The following is an 18,871-nucleotide window of genomic DNA, read 5'->3' as shown; positions in this document are numbered from 1 at the left end:
AAGTTTAAAAGTTGTTCTTTTCACATGTTTTCTTGTGAATATCTGTTAAGAGACCTTCATTGCCTCCACTTTTCCTGGATACTGATACTGTTATTGTGACAAGACCATTTAAAAAATGGTCTTTGTACACTCAAAACCTGCAGGTGTTTGGCTTTGGGAGAGGTGTGTAGAGTTAACAAGGTAGGGCTTTTTTTCAAGGCTCTTGTATGAGCTTGCATTGGTTCTGTTTGAAAATTTCCATATTGAACATGCAGCATCCTATTTTTATCTCTGCTGCTTGAGCTTGTTAGATAACCTTGTGATGTGCTACACTGTGACACAGTGTGTTTTTCTGGATTGTTGCCTGTAACAGCCAAAATAAGAGTGCAGCCAACTGCTGCCATGGCTAAAATAAACCCCGTGTAACCAATCTAATTGTTGGTACTTGACATACCAAAGAGCAGACCACCTACCCTGAGGTGTGTGAAAATGGCTTTGTATCTCATTGGTTTTTTTTTCCCATACCACTTGTTCCCCAGTTTCAGACCATCTTTGTTCAGGAGAGATTAGAAGCTTAGAAATGCATTCATCCACAAGTAAGAGTTTACCAGCAACTAGGTAAATAAAGGACACAAGGATTAAGGCTTAAATGAGCCAATATATTGACTGCATTGTCTTAAGTCCTATCAGGAAGTACAAGAAATCCTATTGGAATTTATTTTTACTTTTTCTCATGTATGTATCTGTTCTCTCATGTGTATGTTTCAACATCCTCTGTAGAGGGGAGGGTGGCTTTATCCTAAACACCAATGAAAGTTACCAGTATCTTCCAATTATCACGTATCTGCTGGAAATTTCCTTTTACTTCAGTGTGAAAAATACAGTAAGACAGAGTCTTCAGCAGTCAGCCATCAGCCATCTAGTGATGCTAAAGAATGCAGAGAAATTCTGGGTGGAGTTTTGCTGGGCTGTGGTTGGAGTGGATACAGTCCTGCTTCATGAAAATATCCTTTCCAGCCCCAGATTCTGATGGTCAGATCCTCATTTCAGGAAACAATGAAATTTCTAGACCTTTTAATGAAATTCTGGGAAATCTTCAGCTCTCAAGTAGTCTATGCATATATGTATTCATATATAGTTGCTTTCTCCTATATGCGTGTGAGTTCAAAAAGGGAGAATGGACTTTCAGGCTGCTTTTATTCAAATTGCAATGTACAGTGACCAATAGATAGAGAGTCTTTTCTAAAAATTCACTGAACCCAGTGAGCTCCTTTGTATGATTCATAATGGAGGTAGATTGCTGGGGAAAAGGAGTTACCTGAAGATCCAGTAGTTCTACCTTTAGCTTTTACACCATGAATGATTGCAGGATGCTTGGAGTCATCTTTCTGCAGATGGTTAAGTATAAGGCAAGCACAGGAGACAGGATGAATGAAAGTCCAGTCAAGGAACACAGACAGGTTAAAGAAAGTGCTTTAACACTGTTCTAAATTCTTTAAGGTGGAAACTGTAAACACTGAGGAGGTGGATATTCCCCTGCAAGAAGAAGAGAGACGTCAGATGGAGGAGATCTTAAGACTGGAGAAGGAGATTGAAAAATTGCAGCAACAGAAAGAGGATCACATGTCTCTCATCTCTGAAGACACCAGGAATGAAATCTGTCGGCAGCGAGAAGAAGAGATACAGAGGTTGGAAAAAGAGGCATCAAGGGTTGCCCAGGAATTCTTGGAGCTGCTGGATTTTGGCAATCTGGATGAAAGTGTGCAGAACTTAGAGCACTCACTTTCTAGTGAGGGGACACTCAACATTGACTGCAGCTTGGTGGCACCACTGGCTGAAGAAGAAGTGGATGAGGGTTTTCATGCTGATGATGAAGGACGCCCAACTTCCAGTTTCATAGTCTCAAATCAGCATGGCACAAAAACCAGTGGTAACTACTCAAAGGAAGTTGCAAACACAAGCCTTTTGCTTCTCCAAAGGGAAGTGGGAGAGGTTACCCCTGCTCCAGGACTACCTGTGGAAAGAACCATTAGCCCAAAGGAGCAGAGAACCCTGTCTGACCCAGCAGAAAGTGTTTACAGCACTGTCTCTGATACACAGAGGAGTAACAGCAGAGAGGCAGGAGAGCCCATTTACACCTCCCCCCCTGATGTGGAGTCTGACTACGACCATGAGGAGTTTGATGGCTGTGGAGATGCAGGTAATGCCTCAGCTGAGCCTCTGAATGATGAGGAGGGTCTGAGACACTCCCATGGTACCAGCCTGGACTCCAACCGTGGCAGCCTGGACTCGGTGAGAATCTCTCTCTTCACCTTTCTGTGACTTTGTTGATGTTTATAATATCTTTGTCTTCTTACTGTTTACTTGCTCATTATGGGTAGTTATTGATATGTAACTCTCTCTTATATCAGTAATCAGCTTGAACAAAAGGGAAGAGTCATAGATAGGCTGAAGGCCAGAGGGCTTGAGATTGTCTGGTGTCTGCTGGCACACAAGCTAGTACATGTGTACCTGTTTTAGATTGTTTCCATTGCCATATGTTAATGTAACACCCTTTAGGAGGAAGGAAAGCAAACAACTGGCATTTTGTAGGTGTATGTTCTACCTTAGAGAGATTTCACAGAAAGGGCCTAAGGTTCCAGTGTGCAATGACAAGAGGAAATGGGAAAGGCTGGGGTTTGATTTGTCTCCATCACTAAAACTTCTCTTCTTCTAGGTCTGTTCACAGTCAAGGGTTTATTTTCAGCTGCTGTGTACAAGTTAAGCTGTTCTAAAGCTGGAAGAAATTACTGTGCTGATTGGGTTGGGTCCCAATGCACACAGCAAGGATCACTGAACCTTTTCATTCCCGCTGCAGGGACAATGTCAGGCTGGTAAAGCTGGGCTATTGGCCTCACACTTCAGCACCTCAGCTGAGATCCCACACTGGGTCTGGATTTCCTGAGTGCTCTCAGGCCAGCTGCTTAATAATGTAGTGATAAATGCCCTTACAGGACAGGATGTCAAAGCCCACATAAGATTTTGAGGAGTGCAGGTGTGAAGCCAATGACAGCCACAAAAATGCTTCTAATAAATGATATCCCTGAGAAGAGACACTTGAACTACAAAATACCTTTTTTTTTTAGGAACTCGATTTACTTCCTTCAGTATGTTTTAAAGTTGCATGGATGTCTTGTTTGTATTTCCCTAATGTCAGCTGCCAGCCATCCAAATTTTTTATGTGATCTGCTTGAGTAAAGGTACCTTCTCTGTGGGCAGATACTCACATATCACTGTCAGGTAATCTTCAAATCATGAATCATTCTGTCACAGGTTAGGCTGGTTTCTACCATTCTCCTTAAAATGCAAATGGAAGTGGAGGATTTTATTGGGCTCATCAGTGAGTAAGACTAATGAAAAAGCCAGTTGATACTTTGTCATAGTGTGAGCCGCAGGAAGTGATAACCACAGCTGAGTCAAGATCCCATCAGTAGCTGCTGTTCCAAGACTACCTGGTTTTTGAAACTTAATGCCAAGGGAGAGAATGGATGAGTGGACCAGGGATGAGATAAAAAGATAGAAATAAAAATCAAAAGAAGTAACATGTGTTTGAGGAAGGAAAAGGTCTAAGGAACTGCCTTCATTAGTATTTAATTATTAAAGCAAATCGAAGGAAATTGTATTTAAGGTAAAGGAAATTATTTTGTGTGTGAAATACTTTCTCATGGCTGAGGGCCTTTATCTAATTGGAGAAGAGAGATGAGTAAATTCAGTACTATTATTTCAGTAATTCAGATTGATGTTTTTAGGGTTCAGTTATGCTGGACTGTGCTTTTTTCCCTGATCAACAAAAAGCAAGTAATTTCCTTGCTGGGGTTAAATCACTGTTCCATCTTGTCTGGCATTGTGGCCTTTCTGCCAGAAAAATCAGAAAACTTCTCCAAAATGAAAAATTCTCTCTTAATCCCATAAAATTAGATTTTGCAAGGTGGGCTGTGCCTTAAAAACAGGAAGTTCTGTTACTGCAGGGAAGTGGAGCTTTCTAGCCATGTCCACTGCTCTCCTTTCAGTATGAAAATTCCATGCTCTTGCTTTAGGCATTAATGGACAAGCTGTCAAGCCTCTACTTTTACTGTAGTGCTTTTTTTGCAAAGGGACTAGGTGTAGTTTTGCACCTTCTGATCATGTGACTTCTCTAACCCTGTTAACTACTCCAGTCCTCCTGTGACCAGGAGAACCCAAGTAGCCTATATATCTCTTCTTTTTTCTTTAGTTTCTGGAGAGTGAGGAAGAAGTGGATGTTTACATTGATACAGATGAAGAGTTTTGTAATGGACGAATCACTATCTTCAATGGTTCAGGTCCGCCCTATTTTCACAGTTACCTCTACATGAAAGGTAAGTGGATTTTGCCAAAACCGTGGATGGATGGGACCCAGGAAACCTGCTTTCCTCTTTTGTTTGTCCAGAATCATCATCTTTATTTGCTTTTAGTTCTCAGTTTATTTTCCTTTTTTTCTTCTTTTATTTAAAACAACAAATAAAGCGATAACTGGATGTCAGAGATATCTTTGCCACTGAGACTTAATTGTGCCTACTTGGTGTGGGCTTAAATGATTCATTCTCAGCTATGAAACTGAAGTCAGAACAAAAATACTTGAGTAGTGCATGTATTTCTGTATTTTGCTTTTGTTTCACTAGTTTCGTTCTGTTTTTTTTCTATGTTTGGTTTCTCTTCTTCAGTTCCTTTTTTTCATGTAGGAACTGAAGTGGCAACTATTCCTGCCCAGGAGCAGGATGAGAATGGAAGCATGGCCCCTGTTGCGTGTCTGCTGAAATGTTGCTCCCTCGCTTTTGCAGGAGGTCTCATGAACCCGTGGCGGAGGCGCTGGTGTGTCCTGAAGAACGAGGCCTTCATGTGGTTCCGCACCAAGCAGGAGGCCCTGAAGTCAGGCTGGCTCTACAAAAAAGGCGGGGGAATGTCAACCCTTTCACGCCGCAACTGGAAACGCCGCTGGTTTGTGCTTCGAGAATCCAAGCTGATGTACTTCGAAAATGATAGCGAGGAAAAGCTGAAGGGGACTATTGATATCAGAAGGGCAAAGTGAGTGCAAAAAGAAATCCCTTTGATCCCTAGTACTCACTCTCTAAATCAGTAATGAAGGGTCCAGTGCTGCTGTTCATTGGCCTGTGTATCTCCCATGGTGCTTGGAGAAGCAGAAACAAAGGAAGAAAAAGACAATTACAACATCAAGTTTTACTCTGGAGGGAGTCTGCAATTACTTGATAGTTCTTTTCCCAGTCTTGCCTTTCATAATCCAGCAGAAGCTTTTTCCAAGCCATGGATGGAGCCAGACCAGGAGGGGCTAATTAAGTACATACCCCATGCGTTCTCTCCTACCCAGACTCCATCTGTTTTCTGGCTTCTCCAGGCATTTCACAGAGATATTATGAAGCTCACAGCGGGATTTGAATTTGGCAGTATGTACTGTGCCTTTTCCTGAGTCCTGAATGCTCTTTCTGCTGCCATAGTCAATTCCTCAGCTCACGCTGTAAGAAAGGACAGAGTGGTCACCTTTTAGCATTATGCAGACCTGTAAAGTGCTAAAAAGAATGGCACACCTGACTTTGTAAGCAGATCTCTTATATCATCGTCCCTGTTATCTCTTTTTCCATTTAGTCTGCTGGTGTCTTGAAAATCCATATAATGCCTTAAGCTTTGGTTTTTAACTGTACAGATCTTTTTAGGCATCTTGATGCGTATTGGTGGAATTTTTATTTCTGTCAGAGTTACAAGCCATCTGAACCAGTGCTTTCCCTTCTCTGTGGTGAAGGGTATGATGTGAAAGAATCGACCAGATGGAATTCAGGCCTGTGAAAGGTTTTCAGCTTTGGCTCTTGTGCTTTCTTGTGTTCCAGAGAGATTGTGGATATTCATGAAAAGGAGAATGCCTTGGACATTGTGACAGAAGACCGAGTTTACCACATTGTTGCAGAGTCACCAGAAGATGCTAGGTACAGCAGGGAGTTTTGTTAGGTTTGTTCATTCAGTGTAGGCCTGACCCAGCTACTCATGGGAGAGTTTGAGAAATGTAATCAATTCCCTTTTTCTGGGAAAAGGGGGGATTTGTTCCAGAGTGTCATTTCATGCTCCCTGGGACGCATCACACCTACTTTGGGGACTGGATGTTACAGCTACCAAGGTTGTGGTTCAGTCTGGCAGTCACAGGACTGCCAGCTTCTCATGTGGCTGTGAGCCTGTGGAATTCAAGGATTACTTCAGCAGACACACAAACCTTAATATAAACTGGAACATCTAATAGCTGATTTATTTATTTAATGGAATCTTGAATCAAACAAAAAGTCTATTCATGTTGTCTGTAAATGATTGTGAGAGCATCTGGGTTTTATCCAGGAGACAGAAAAAGGCTGCAGCTTATCAGAGTCTGTAGTGTCATCTGATAAAATCTTCCCAGTGCAAAGCAAACAAGTGACTCATGTCCTTCCTTCTTGGCATCCTGGCCAGACAGTAGGAATCAGTTGTTTAAGGGCAGGTTGGACAACCTGTCCTGGCTATGCAGAGCCAAGTTAAGAGGTTACTGTCCCTAGCCACTCAGGTGTTCCCACTTTTACCAAGGCTTTTGCTCTCTCAGCCCTAATGGTGTAACTGTTTCTCTGATCTACTGATTTCGTGAAGTTATTTAGGGTTTATTATTATTTTGGTGTAGGAGAGTAAGGGGGAAGGTGTTTGGATACGATTTAACAGAAATAGACTGAAATAGAAGAACAGCCACATGGACAAGAAACAGGCAAATGTAGGGAGCAGTGGTGGAAGGAACAGTAACTTCTTAACCCAGAACTTCCACAACTACAGTAGGCATGCCCTAAGATAACACTGCAGAACTGTTAGGATGAGTGTAAACCAAATGTGGCCTTTGTCTATGCCCTATCAGTCTCTCTTCTGAGGGAGAAGAAAGCACCAGCACTTGCAGTGGCAAAGGGCAGATTAGCAGATGTCACAGGGTATCCAGTTTGAGAATCCTCCGTGAAGCATGGATGTTTCCTGATCTCACTGGAAGCTGCAGATAAGAATCTGCTTTTTCTGCAACAGTGATTAGCCTCCAGATATGTCTGTAAGTGAAGCCCTTTCGCAGACAAAAGACTTCACTCCAAATTCACTTATAAACAAATCCATGATTAATTGCCAGCCATATGACTTTCAAGTTTATTAGCAGATCAGAGAGAGACTAATCAAGAAGGTTCCCAGGCATCTCTAGGACTCTAGTCCAGGAAGATTCCCAACTAACCCTGTTTTTACAAGTGCTGTATGCTCTTCTCAGTCTGCTGACATGGGCTCCCTGTAAAGCCACTGCTTACTTAGAGTTCTTTGAATAACAAGTGGAAAACTGGATTTTGCAGGAGCAGCTGTCAGTGGGTTGACGAAAGTGCACAGAATTTTCATGGTTAAGTAAGGAGGAAGGAAGACATTGGAATCTGGTATGATCAGCCCAAGAGATGTTTTGACATAGTATTCAGGAAATTGTGAATGAAGAAATTTTCCCACTGAAATCTTTCCAGGTTCCTTGATCATGTTCTCAAGCCAGTTGCACTACTGACAGTTTAACTCTGATTCTGTTTTGATTGGCAGTGGCTGGTTTAATGTTCTGAGCCGAGTACACAGCGCTACAGCACAGCAGCTGAGGGAAATGCAGGATGAGCAGGCCAATCCAAAGAATGCTGTGGTGAGTTACTGTGCAACCAGCCTCTGGGCATGCTTGGAGCCCTCTGTGTTTAACTATTTGTGCATGTTATTCCAGGACATGCAGTGCTGTACTACTTAAGCAGTGTAAGAGACTTGGACATTGGTAATTATAAAGAAACAGCAAAGCTGGTAGCAAAGAGGGTAAGCAGTGGGGAACATGGTGCTTGTTGTGGGTTGCTCAGCTTGATCACAGATAGCTCTTCTCAGTGAGAGGAGAAGAGGGAGGCTGCCTCACACAGATAAAATGTCTTTGGATGGGACTAGTCTGGGTCACAGTTATTCCAGACAGAAGATAGCAGTTGGAAAAAATGGTGTATTTATGTATTTTGCCAGTACAGAGATAATAGCTAAGGTTATTTCAGACCTTCATAATATCCTCTGGAAACTTGTAACTGTTTTTCCTCCAGTCCTGTGGAGCCCCTTGCAATCTTATGCTGTTTAGAGAGCACGGATGACTCACTTGTGCCTTTCTCATGTGTTCATTTCTACTCAAGCTATTGGAATTCAGAGGAATGGTTCCAATTCCAATCCTGTTCACAGAGGAGAACACCTGTAATCTAAAATGCAACCTGTGTCTTCTTTACTCTACAGGGAACCCTGGATGTTGGGCTTATTGACTCTGTCTGTGCCTCAGACAATCCTGATAGGTAGGTACAGCAATCTGACCAAAATCAGAAACTCCTTACAATATTTTTGTGGGTAGGTCCACGTTTCCTGTGGGGTTTGTATTTGTTTAAACTCATACATCTTCTTCTCCAAACAAATAAACATAGCTGAAATCTTTAGCTTGTTTCAACCAATGTCACTTCATAGGCATGAAGTCCATATATGTATTCTCTTCGAGTCAAAGTTTTTGCTTCAGCTCCTTAAAGTTAAAACAACATAATCTCAATGCCAGAAAATTACAGTTTTATCTACTACTTGCACTGAACAAATATGTCCAGCAAAAGCAGCACTTGAATTTTTTCAACAGAGTAATTTTGAGTTAATCTTGTAAATTTAGGGGAAAGAAGCAAAATTGTGGAAGAATAATGGAGGAATTTAGAGATCTGTGTTATTCTTGATATCTTTGCAATGCAGGAGAGCACAGACCTTTAGTTAGTTTCAGAGAAAAGATGATGGGACATTTCATATCACTTTATGTTAACATTTAATTATTTCCCTGAACATATTAACAGGTTCAGCCAGGGCAAAGACACTCACCACAGTGCCAAAGTAAAATGTTAGCTATTAAGTTATTTATCTCTGTGGTCTGGGGACAGAGCTCTGGGCTCTCACACAGATTGCTAGGACTTCGTTTTTAGTAGTTTAGAAAATGCATTTCAGAAGTGAACTAAGATTTCATTGATGAAAGCATTTTAGGCAGTTCTCAGCCTGTACTCCTCATAATTAATCTGTGAACCTGTGAACATTGGAAACAAATAGTGAGCTTAGCAGTCAAAATTTGTTAATGTATGTGCTGAGGTATGCTTTTCTGGAATATCAGTGTTTGAAGCAATGTTAAACAAATTCTGAGGAGAATGCTTATTCTCAACCAACATTTTTATGCAGCTTACTTTTATATTCCATAGGTTTATGCATTTTTCTAACAGAGCTTGATTGCATCTTTTCCTTCATACTTGCATTCTACTTTTCAATTTCTGCATTTTCTCATAGAAATCTGGCTTTGCTTTCAAAGGTTTATGAGTCTATCCTCTTGGAACTGGTCATACTTCTATTTTTCTGTTTTCCTGTAAAGCATCAATTCTGTACAGATTTGTGAATATTCTTTTGGTAAGATACAGTTGCAAGAGAAGGACAAAGTCATCCAGGAGCAACACAACATTTTTCTTCTGTTTTGTCAGGATCAGCTCATCCTTTGTAAAACCAGTCTCAAACATGTTTTAGCTGATCCTACTGAGACTAGTGTTTGCTATTGCATCACTGGTTTTAATAAGTATGAGGAGAATGGCTGTCCCAGCTCACCCCAGTGCTACAAGCACTGGTTCACTCCAATCTGTCAAAGTCCTTTGCTAATGAGCCAAGGACATTTTACAGCTGCTTATTAGATAATTAATATTTTCTAGTATTTGGAAGTAGCTTTTGAAAGATACTTATTTTCATTGAGCTGGTCTCTGCATTCATCAGTTGACAGAGCAACTGAAGAAAAGTTGATCTTAAGTATTTCTGCACTCCTCTGTAGTTTGAATTCTTCCTGTTTATGGGAAGGTAAAAAACATGACTTTGGGTGTGCTGTGAGTTATTTGCATGGTTATGACTAATTTTAATACTTTTGTTTTCTGGCAGACCGAATTCTTTTGTGATCATCACAGCCAATCGTGTGATTCACTGCAACAGCGACACTCCTGAGGAAATGCATCACTGGATTTCCCTGCTGCAGAAACCCAAAGGCGAATCCAAGGTGGATGGCCAGGAATTCCTTGTGAGAGGTGAAAGGAAATACATGCAATTACATGTGAAACTCATCTTCTGCTTATAATCTGACAGGGAGATTTGATTGTTGCTAATTCAGTCTAGGGTTTAGCTGTTCCTCAAAGACTCTCATTCTCTGCCCCCCCCCCCACCTTCCTGCCTGCTGTTTGCCATGTCATGTGTGTGCTAGCCCTGGATTTTATCTAATTCCCTGCCAGGTGGAAAAAAAAATGCTTCATATGTTTCATTTTCTGATGATAGTTCTAGCCTATTTAAACATGTCTGGCAAATGCCACCAGGGAATAGGAAGGAGCATGGCTGCTGATGAGCAGCAGCTGGCTTAGATGGACTATAACATGACACTGTGGCTTTTGTTGGCAGCTCAGTTCCTTCTGACACCTGTCATGTAGAGAGGGAGGGAGCGAGAGAGATCTTTGTGGGATTGCTGCTGTCCTCAGCTAAACTAACTAACCTGGTTATGGTAGACATAGTAGGGTGAGAAGAATTCTCTGAGGTTGAGCAAAAGGTTTAAATTACATCTTTAGTCAGAGCTTAGTTGAAGATGGTGGAGCATGAATAGGGATCACACATATATTGCAAACTAGTCACCCATTTGTTTTAATTATTTTAAATTTTCTCTATATTTTGAGCTCATCACATGTATGATGACACTCCTGATCCAGTCTGTGGAAAGCAAGTGCATGAGCAAATTGCCTTGCATCTTTCAGAAATATCTATGAAAAAATAAATGCCATGGAGTGGTCATGGCAAGGCAGAAGGACAGAAGAAGAGGGTCACCAAAATGTGGCAAAAGCCTTCCACTATTAAAGATTTCAAGGAGATTGAATGATACAAAGTAGACTAAAAGACAACAGTTTGAGTACCTTAACTTCAAAATACTTAATTGCAAGGCAACAGTTCCTTTTATCTAGTATTGTTCATTAGTCAAAGAGAAAAAGGAGTGATCCTTTGCTGAGTATGCTCTGCTCTTCCTAATAAGATGTCTCTGTAACAGCAGAATAGACACAAAGGCGTATATTCAGGAAGATCTATACATTTTCTTTTTTTCTGAGCCTCTTGGTTCAGTCCCACCTTTTCTGAACGTTTTGTCTTGTGGGTGGACATTGCTTTTTACACCTCTGAGTAGAAAATGATCTTTCTGACAGCTTTAGCAATGCAGGCTATAATTTTTTTCTGTTGAAGTATTGAATTTTCTTAATCTTTCTTTTTTGTCCTTTATTTTGCAAAAAATCTAAAATGACAGTGAAATTATTTGTCCTGACCACGGGAGCAAGAGAAGCGCGTAATGACATGTTTGTGTTTCTGTGCTAGGCTGGCTTCATAAGGAGGTTCAGAGCAGCAACAAGATGTCCTCTCTGAAGATGAAGAAGCGCTGGTTTGTTCTGACAAACACTGCCCTCGACTACTACAAGTCGTCCGAGCGCACAGCTGCCAAGCTCGGGACGCTCGTGCTCAACAGCCTCTGCTCCGTGGTGCAGCCCGACGAGAGGGTCTTCAAAGACACAGGTGAGAGGGAGACGGTGGTAAAGAGCAGACTCCAGGTGTGCAGCTCCTGAAGAGGGGATGGTGCAGGACTGTAGTGGTGTGGCATGTTGAGAAGGCAGTCTTGATATCATCTGAGGCTTTGTGTCTGCCTGCAAACATCTCTGCCCGTAGAAGCTTTAAGAGATTTGTAAAGTGTGCAAGTGACTGTGTGTGCCTCACACCTGACACAGGTACAGAGTGCTAATGTTTCTCACTGAGTACAGCCACTGCTTATCTCAGTGTTCCCCAGGCAAGGTAACAGGTGTGAGTTCCTGTAGTTGACACTAATTATTAGTACATCTCCAGAACTGTCACTTTGTAGCATGACCTACATTTGTCTCTGAGGTCAGTTAATCTCTTAAATAGCAGTCATCCCAAACACTGTAGGGGATATACAGTGTATGTGTTATGGTACCACTCAACTTGATAGAAACAAAAGATAGCAAAGGCCTGTGTTTGCTTTCTGTGCAACATGACAGTTGGAAGGGCAGGATCTGGCATGATCCTCCATTGCATGCCTTAGGAGTTGGAAGAGAACCCAGGTTATGGGATAAAGGGTGAATCCCCCATACAAAGATTGTGAACCTTAGAAGAAGACTTGAAAAAATGGACTTTTGAATACTGGAGTTGTTTGGGATACCTTTTAAAAAGGCTAGAAGCTGGAAGTATTTAAAAAGTGTGATGTGATGAAATTTATTCTGCTCATTCACAAGAAAGTGTCCACATTTTTGGTATCAACAGATGTCTAGGGCTGCCTTTAGCAGATAGAATTGCCATTGCTTTGGCACGTTCTCTCAGGTTGTCAAACATATTTTTAAAAGTTCTGAGAGTTGATTTGGCAATGTGACTAGGCACATTGTGTGTAGAGTGGTCATTTTTTTCAAGCGATTAATAGGATAGTGTAGTCCAAATGCTGTCTGTGAAAGTGAGCTGCCTGGTTGGCAGGCAAGTAGTCAGGTTACACTGCAAGATACTTGCATCTTGGAAAGCTGTCTTTGTACCAAAATCTGGACTGGGACTTCCCTGTTGATAAATCTGTTTTGGGAATGGGGATGTTAATGTCTACCTAGTGGATTTTAACCAGACACACTGTATACTGCTATGAAAGCAGCAGGGTTTTTTCATCAGCCACAAGCTGATGTGCAGGCAAAAAGAGAATCAATGGCCTCTTAGTAACCAAGTCCAACCATTAGCCTAACATTGTCAAGTCCACCACTAAGCCATGTCCCTAAGTGCCACATCTACACATTTTTTAAATGCCTCCAGGGGTGGTGATTCAGCCATTTCCCTGAAGAGTCTGTTGGCAGTCCTTTCCTCTTGTCCTATTGCTTGTTACTTGGGAGAAGGGACAGACTTCCACCTGGTTACATCCTCCTTTCAGGTAGTTGTAGATAGTAATTAGTCCCCCTTGAGCCTTATTTTCTCCAAGTTAAACACCCCCAGCTCCCTCAGCCACAAGTCCTCACACATTAAAGCTGTCCTCACAGGACTTGTGCTCCAGACCCTTGCCCAGTTCCATTGCTCTCATTTGACACCCAAGCCTCATTTGCTCCATAGCCTTCCCTGGTATCAAGGATGAACTGATGGACCTGTAGTTCCCCAGATTCTCCTTCTGGCCCTTCTTGTAGGTGGATGTCACATTTGCTAACCCCTGATCAGCTACATAATATGAAAGCCAGTTTCACCTTCCAGCTTTGTTTCCACTTTTGTTCTGCACAGGCTACTGGAACATCATAGTCCACGGGCGGAAGCACTCCTACAGACTGTACACGAAGCTGCTGAATGAAGCCATGCGCTGGGCCTCTGCCATTCAGGGTGTCATTGACAGCAAAGTTCCCATAGAAACACCTACCCAGCAGCTCATTCGTGACATCAGGGTAGGTGGCATCCTGCGAATCCCCACGTGAGTTGGGAGCAGCCAGACCACCACTGGCCTAACCGAGTCATTGCTGAGAATGTGGCAAAAAACAGGGTTACTGTCTTAAGGGGAAAATGAAAAAGGGTAAAAAAATAAAACCACACAACTGTGCAACAAAAAAAATATCAAATATTGCATGAATTTTATTTTGCTAGCTGATCTGCATAAGTCTAGACTATGACTCTGTGCAATTAAAAATTGCACGCAGGATTACACCATCAAGTATTTGCAAATCTCTGCTCCATCCTTTCCGCTCCTAAGCATCTCTCAGATGCAAATACAAAAAATTCCATTCCTACCAGCCATCTGACTTTGATGTACCCTGAAGTTCTCTTCATACCTTAGGCTTGCATGGTTAAGTATCAGAGTAAAGGGTGGAAAGATAATATCCTTCAAAATAGCAGAAATTTTACTACAGAAGTAATTTTTGAGAATAAACTTGCCAGAAACTTTGGTGTATAAACCTGGAATCATTTAAGAGGACACACCAAACCAAATTTCAGAAGAAATGTGTTTGTGATGAGCTCTAATCTGGATGCAATTAGATAGTTTGTATTTAGGAAGAAAGAGCTGGGAGTGATTGTAGAAAACTGTGGAAAACTTCAGCTCATGGTTCAAGGACAAACGGAGCATAATGTATTACTAGGAAGAAGTCTAGGACAAAATGCAGAAGAATGTGATCCAGTGTGTATGGTAGTGACAAGTCCGATTTTGAACACCTTGGAGCATTTTGGTTAGTCATTCTGTAAACACATATAGCACAACCAGACAAGTTGAGAGCAGGCTCATTATTACACACTGAAAATAGTTGAACTGTGATCAGAAAGCCCATTAACTATGTCCTGTTGAAAGCTTGAAGGACACAGGAGAGAGGGATCATGCCACATATATTATGCAAGCCACGCTTGAAGGCACGATTCTGTGCTTAGTGACCTGTGGGATGATGTAGCATGGCAATTCTTATGTTTAATTTAGAGGAATAACGTACAGGGTAATTTTTAGATAGAGATTATGCTTTGATCACTTAGTCCCCCTAGGCACCTCCAGAAATTTAGAAAAGGTGGTTGAGCTTGAACCTAAATGTGTAAGGACATCCTGCAAAGGACTGTGTCTGTTTGAGGATAATGATTTTTTGCTTTCTTTTCCAGGAAAATAGCACAAACTTTGAAGTAGTGGAACAGACGTATAGGAGGAACCCAATCTTGCGATACACCCAGCACCCCTTGCACTCCCCACTGCTCCCGTTACCGTATGGAGATGTCAGTGTCAACTGTAAGTATTTTACCCAAGTGGCAGAATCCATTCTCATTTTGAGGGTCACTGAGGAGCCTGAGCACCACAAAATGGGTCTGTAAGATCTCTCTGTGCAGGTGAAGTCTGTTTGGGACAGTGTGGCCTACAGGGTTCAGGGAGGGAACAGTCCCTTTCTCTGCCTTTCTTCTCAGGACTGTGTTCCATTTTCACTGCCTCTTATGGTAGCATTGTATCTTAGAGTAAAAGAGGGGAGATAGTTTCATCATCCATCCAGGGGAGATGCAGCCTGTCATCCTTTAGCCACAACTGGGTTGCGAGTGGCTCCAGTGGAAAGACTACAACAGGATTACATCATGCAGCTGGCAGTGGGGTAGTATTTCTACAGAAGCTGCTGTAAAACCAGACTAAATGGACCCTTTTTTCAAAAGTGTCAGAAACATGAAAGAGCTAGAGTAATGAGCCACCAGAAACCAAAGTGATTTGTTGATGATTACAGACTGTTTGACATACTAAAACTGAAAGCTGCTGAAGAACTATAGAAGAATGTCTCATGTGGAGTGACTGAGCCACAGAATCTTTTAAGAAATTAATTTCAATCAAAGTAATGTATATGGGAAAAACAGTCTGCCACACAGGTAGTGATCTAGCTGTGCTTAGGAAAGTGAAAATCAATTTACATAGCTTTATGAAAATGTCAACTCTAGTGAGTACAGAAACAAAACAGCTAATGTAAGGTTTTGAGAGCTTAGAAAAAGAAAAATAAAGTCTTTGTGCAGCTGTATATGAATCGTGCACCTGTATCTTGAGTACAAGATACAGTTTTGCCTTCTACATCTCATCAAAGATATATAGGAGATGTAAAAACCTACCCAAAGATGATCAAAGGTACAGAAGAACTTGCCTACAATTAAGTGACAAAATAGAGAGCAGGATTCTTCAGCCTCAAAATGAAGTTTTTAGGGCCAGAAGACTGTCATGGAGAAAGTGAAAGGATACTAGGTGTGTCACAATAGAAGGATCCAATTACATGTCAGATTAAAAGCACAGAAAAAATGAATTCTGAAATAGAGGAAAAATACAGAACAAACACACTGTGGAACTTACTTTTTAGAACTGCGTCTTTGTATTGTACAGTTAATACATGGCCACTGGGGAAGCAGTGACTGTACAGGAGATTCAGAAGGACCTAAAGCCCCAGAGATGTGCAAAGGAGAATGCAAGCCTGCATCTGAATGGTGTCACATATGTCTGAGCAGTTCAAAAAAGCAGACATTTAGGTGGTCAAAAAACAAGTTTTGGTCCAGGCATTTTAAATCTAAACAATAGGTATAAGATGCATTTGTGGTAGAGCAATTTGCTTAAGTTCTATGTTGGCCCAGGGGTCAAAGCTAATACAGGCACAACACAGAATTTTGGAATTACACAAGCCAGGCCACATTCCATTATTTGGTTGCAGACACTGAAGCCTGCACTGTTCATTTCCCTTAAAAATATTACTCTGCTTTTCTATGCAGTGTATTCAAAAATACACTTGGAATGTATTTTTGTGGGAGTGGTGACAAATCAGACGTGGCAAATACAAATTAAAACTGCATTTGAACATTTGGAGAGGAAGCATTAATGAACTTCAAGTATAAATTGAAGTTCAGGATATACGCTGATGCTCAGGTTGCTGTTCTTCCATGACAGAGGAGTACAGTTGACGGTAGTACTGCTGGGCCAGTAGAAAATGAGGCAGATGCTCACCTCTTGTCATCTTTGTGATTGTTCCCCAGTGCAACAAGAGAAGGGTTACAGCAGCTTGCAGGATGAAGCAGTGAAGATCTTTAACTCCCTTCAGGAAATCGAGACAGTGTCTGACCCCATACCCATTATCCAAGGCATCCTGCAGACCTGCCATGACTTAAAGCCCCTCCGTGATGAAGTGTACTGTCAGCTCATCAAGCAAACCAACCACATGCCACACCCCAACAGTACTGCGAACCTGCACCACTGGCAGCTGATGACCTGTATGAGCTGCACTTTCCTGCCCAGCAGAGGGATCCTGCGCTACCTCAAGTTCCACCTCCGAAGGTAAATGTCTCTTTTGTTTGCAGCTTGTTTCCTTTTGCTCTGCTGATCTTCCACTGCCTGTTGTAATTACTGTCTCACCCTCTTGCTGTGCAGACATCTTCCTGTGGTGTTTTGGCCTCCTACCTTTGCCCAGTTCTTACCACCAGCTTTTTTGTGTATTCAGACTCCCCCCACTTTGCCACCCATCTGTTGTGTAAGTTACCCAAACAGAATACCATGAGACTGTGTTGCAGTGGATTTACAGCTGAGACCTGCTGCTTACTAATGTACATATAAAAATTATCAACTTGCGGGAAAGGTGAGGTCTGTACTTCCATACTCATGGAAATCTGTCCTACCTTGCAGCTGGCACAGGCAAAAAGCATACTATGAAGTACGAGAGATACTGTAAATCCAATTTATAATTTTTCAAGATTTATTTAACTAAGCACATAATGCTTGCAATTAGTATTTTTAATCTGTTTTAACCCCCCATTTTCCTGAACTAAATAATTTACATTTCTTCCCAAGTCATCTTCAGCATCCAATGCAGCTTTACAAGGCAGTCTGCACTGGGCTGATCTGCAGCTGTGTAACCTTGCTCCATTCCTAATGATAAGATCGATAAAATCTATTTGATTCCTTCCAAGCTAGGAAAGAGTGAGATGAGTTTTGTGTCAGTACACCAAATAGCTACCTCTGTGGCCCGGATCTAAGAGATGCAGATACTCCATGGAGCCATTTCATTGTTTTATCACTAGAGTTGCAAATAATGTTATACTTAGACCTGCTGGTCTTGGATGGAAGAGAACAGTGTACAGGCATCTGCTTTCTATCTTAATTCTCAAACATACTGTAGAAGTGGCTCAAACACAGCCAGCGAATTAAAACAAACAAACAAAACCAAACAAAAACATTAAGAATAAATGAAAAAAGTTTACATTTAATTTCACAGTTTTTAGTCACAGATTTGTAAATTGAGATTATCAATTCTGCTGTCTTCACCTGTCACTAAACTCCTGAAACTTTGAACTGCTTATTTCATACATTGCTGAGAAATGCCACTGAAGTGACTTTCAAATGACTAGTAAAAGCAGATTGTATGGTTTAGGAAATAAGCTTGATTTTTGTGTGGTTGCTTTTGACATCAGCATCTCTACCAAACTCTTTACTTGCAGTAGTGTCATTTTTAGGGTAATGTGTTGTTCACTGTGTAATGGGGTGTTTTTTTTTTTTGCTTCTCTTTACAATTAGGGTAAAAGATCTCTTTCCAGACTCAGAAATAGATAGGTATGCACAGTTCATAAGTGATTCCCTGAAGAGAACAAAGACGAGGGAGTTTGTGCCCTCCCAGGAGGAAATACAAGCTCTTCTTACCCGTGAGGAAATGACCACGACAGTGTACTGCCATGGTGGTGGCTCCTGCAAAATAACCATCAACTCCCACACCAGCGCTGGGGAGGTAATGCATTAGTAGGATTAACCAGATGTGAGCACATCTGTGTCTGGAGAGTGGGTCTGTTGAAGCACACCCTTTTCCCCTTAATTTCCAATTTTTTTTTTTTTTAATTACAATTCTTTTGCTATATCTTTGGGCAGAGTTCATTTTATTCTACAAGGCCAGTGCCCAGGTGGTAGAGTATCGCTTGAAAATTGTGTTGCAAAATCGAAACAGTTCTGGTGTTCTGCCCTTTGTCTGAAACTTGCTAAACACAGTTTTCTGGACAAGGAGAAATTCCAGTTCATAATGGAATCCTTCTGAGAGGGTTAGTCTACCAGTAACTTAATCATTAGCAGGTCAGAAGCAGGATTCCAGGTTGCAGTAGTCATGTCTGTGAAAACAGTGCTAAACAGAGCAGAAAGTGGAATTGTTCTAGAGGTGCTGAGAATGTCATTGTGACATCTGAATCCATTATGTGCCTATATCTTGTGCAGAATTCTAATTCCCCCATCCTCGAAAGAGTAATGAAG

General features: G+C 41.5%; 1 protein-coding gene across 1 annotated transcript in view; it reads left to right on the top strand.

The window, feature by feature from the left end:
• Positions 1-18,871, top strand: part of LOC128791075 (unconventional myosin-X-like) — an 89,485-nt gene that overhangs the window by 64,180 nt on the left and 6,434 nt on the right. Inside the window, exons 26-37 of the mRNA XM_053948440.1 lie at positions 1,480-2,271; positions 4,232-4,355; positions 4,818-5,061; positions 5,877-5,972; positions 7,606-7,699; positions 8,311-8,366; positions 10,006-10,148; positions 11,464-11,658; positions 13,396-13,553; positions 14,743-14,866; positions 16,624-16,921; positions 18,155-18,362. Coding sequence (XP_053804415.1) covers positions 1,480-2,271; positions 4,232-4,355; positions 4,818-5,061; positions 5,877-5,972; positions 7,606-7,699; positions 8,311-8,366; positions 10,006-10,148; positions 11,464-11,658; positions 13,396-13,553; positions 14,743-14,866; positions 16,624-16,921; positions 18,155-18,362 — 2,532 coding nt within the window. The remainder of the gene's footprint in view (positions 1-1,479; positions 2,272-4,231; positions 4,356-4,817; positions 5,062-5,876; positions 5,973-7,605; positions 7,700-8,310; positions 8,367-10,005; positions 10,149-11,463; positions 11,659-13,395; positions 13,554-14,742; positions 14,867-16,623; positions 16,922-18,154; positions 18,363-18,871) is intronic.

Source organism: Vidua chalybeata, chromosome 7, assembly GCF_026979565.1.
Source record: "Vidua chalybeata isolate OUT-0048 chromosome 7, bVidCha1 merged haplotype, whole genome shotgun sequence".
NCBI lineage: Eukaryota > Metazoa > Chordata > Aves > Passeriformes > Viduidae > Vidua > Vidua chalybeata.
The sequence above is the reverse complement of the archived record's forward strand: the minus strand, read 5'-3'. Positions and strand labels throughout refer to the sequence as shown.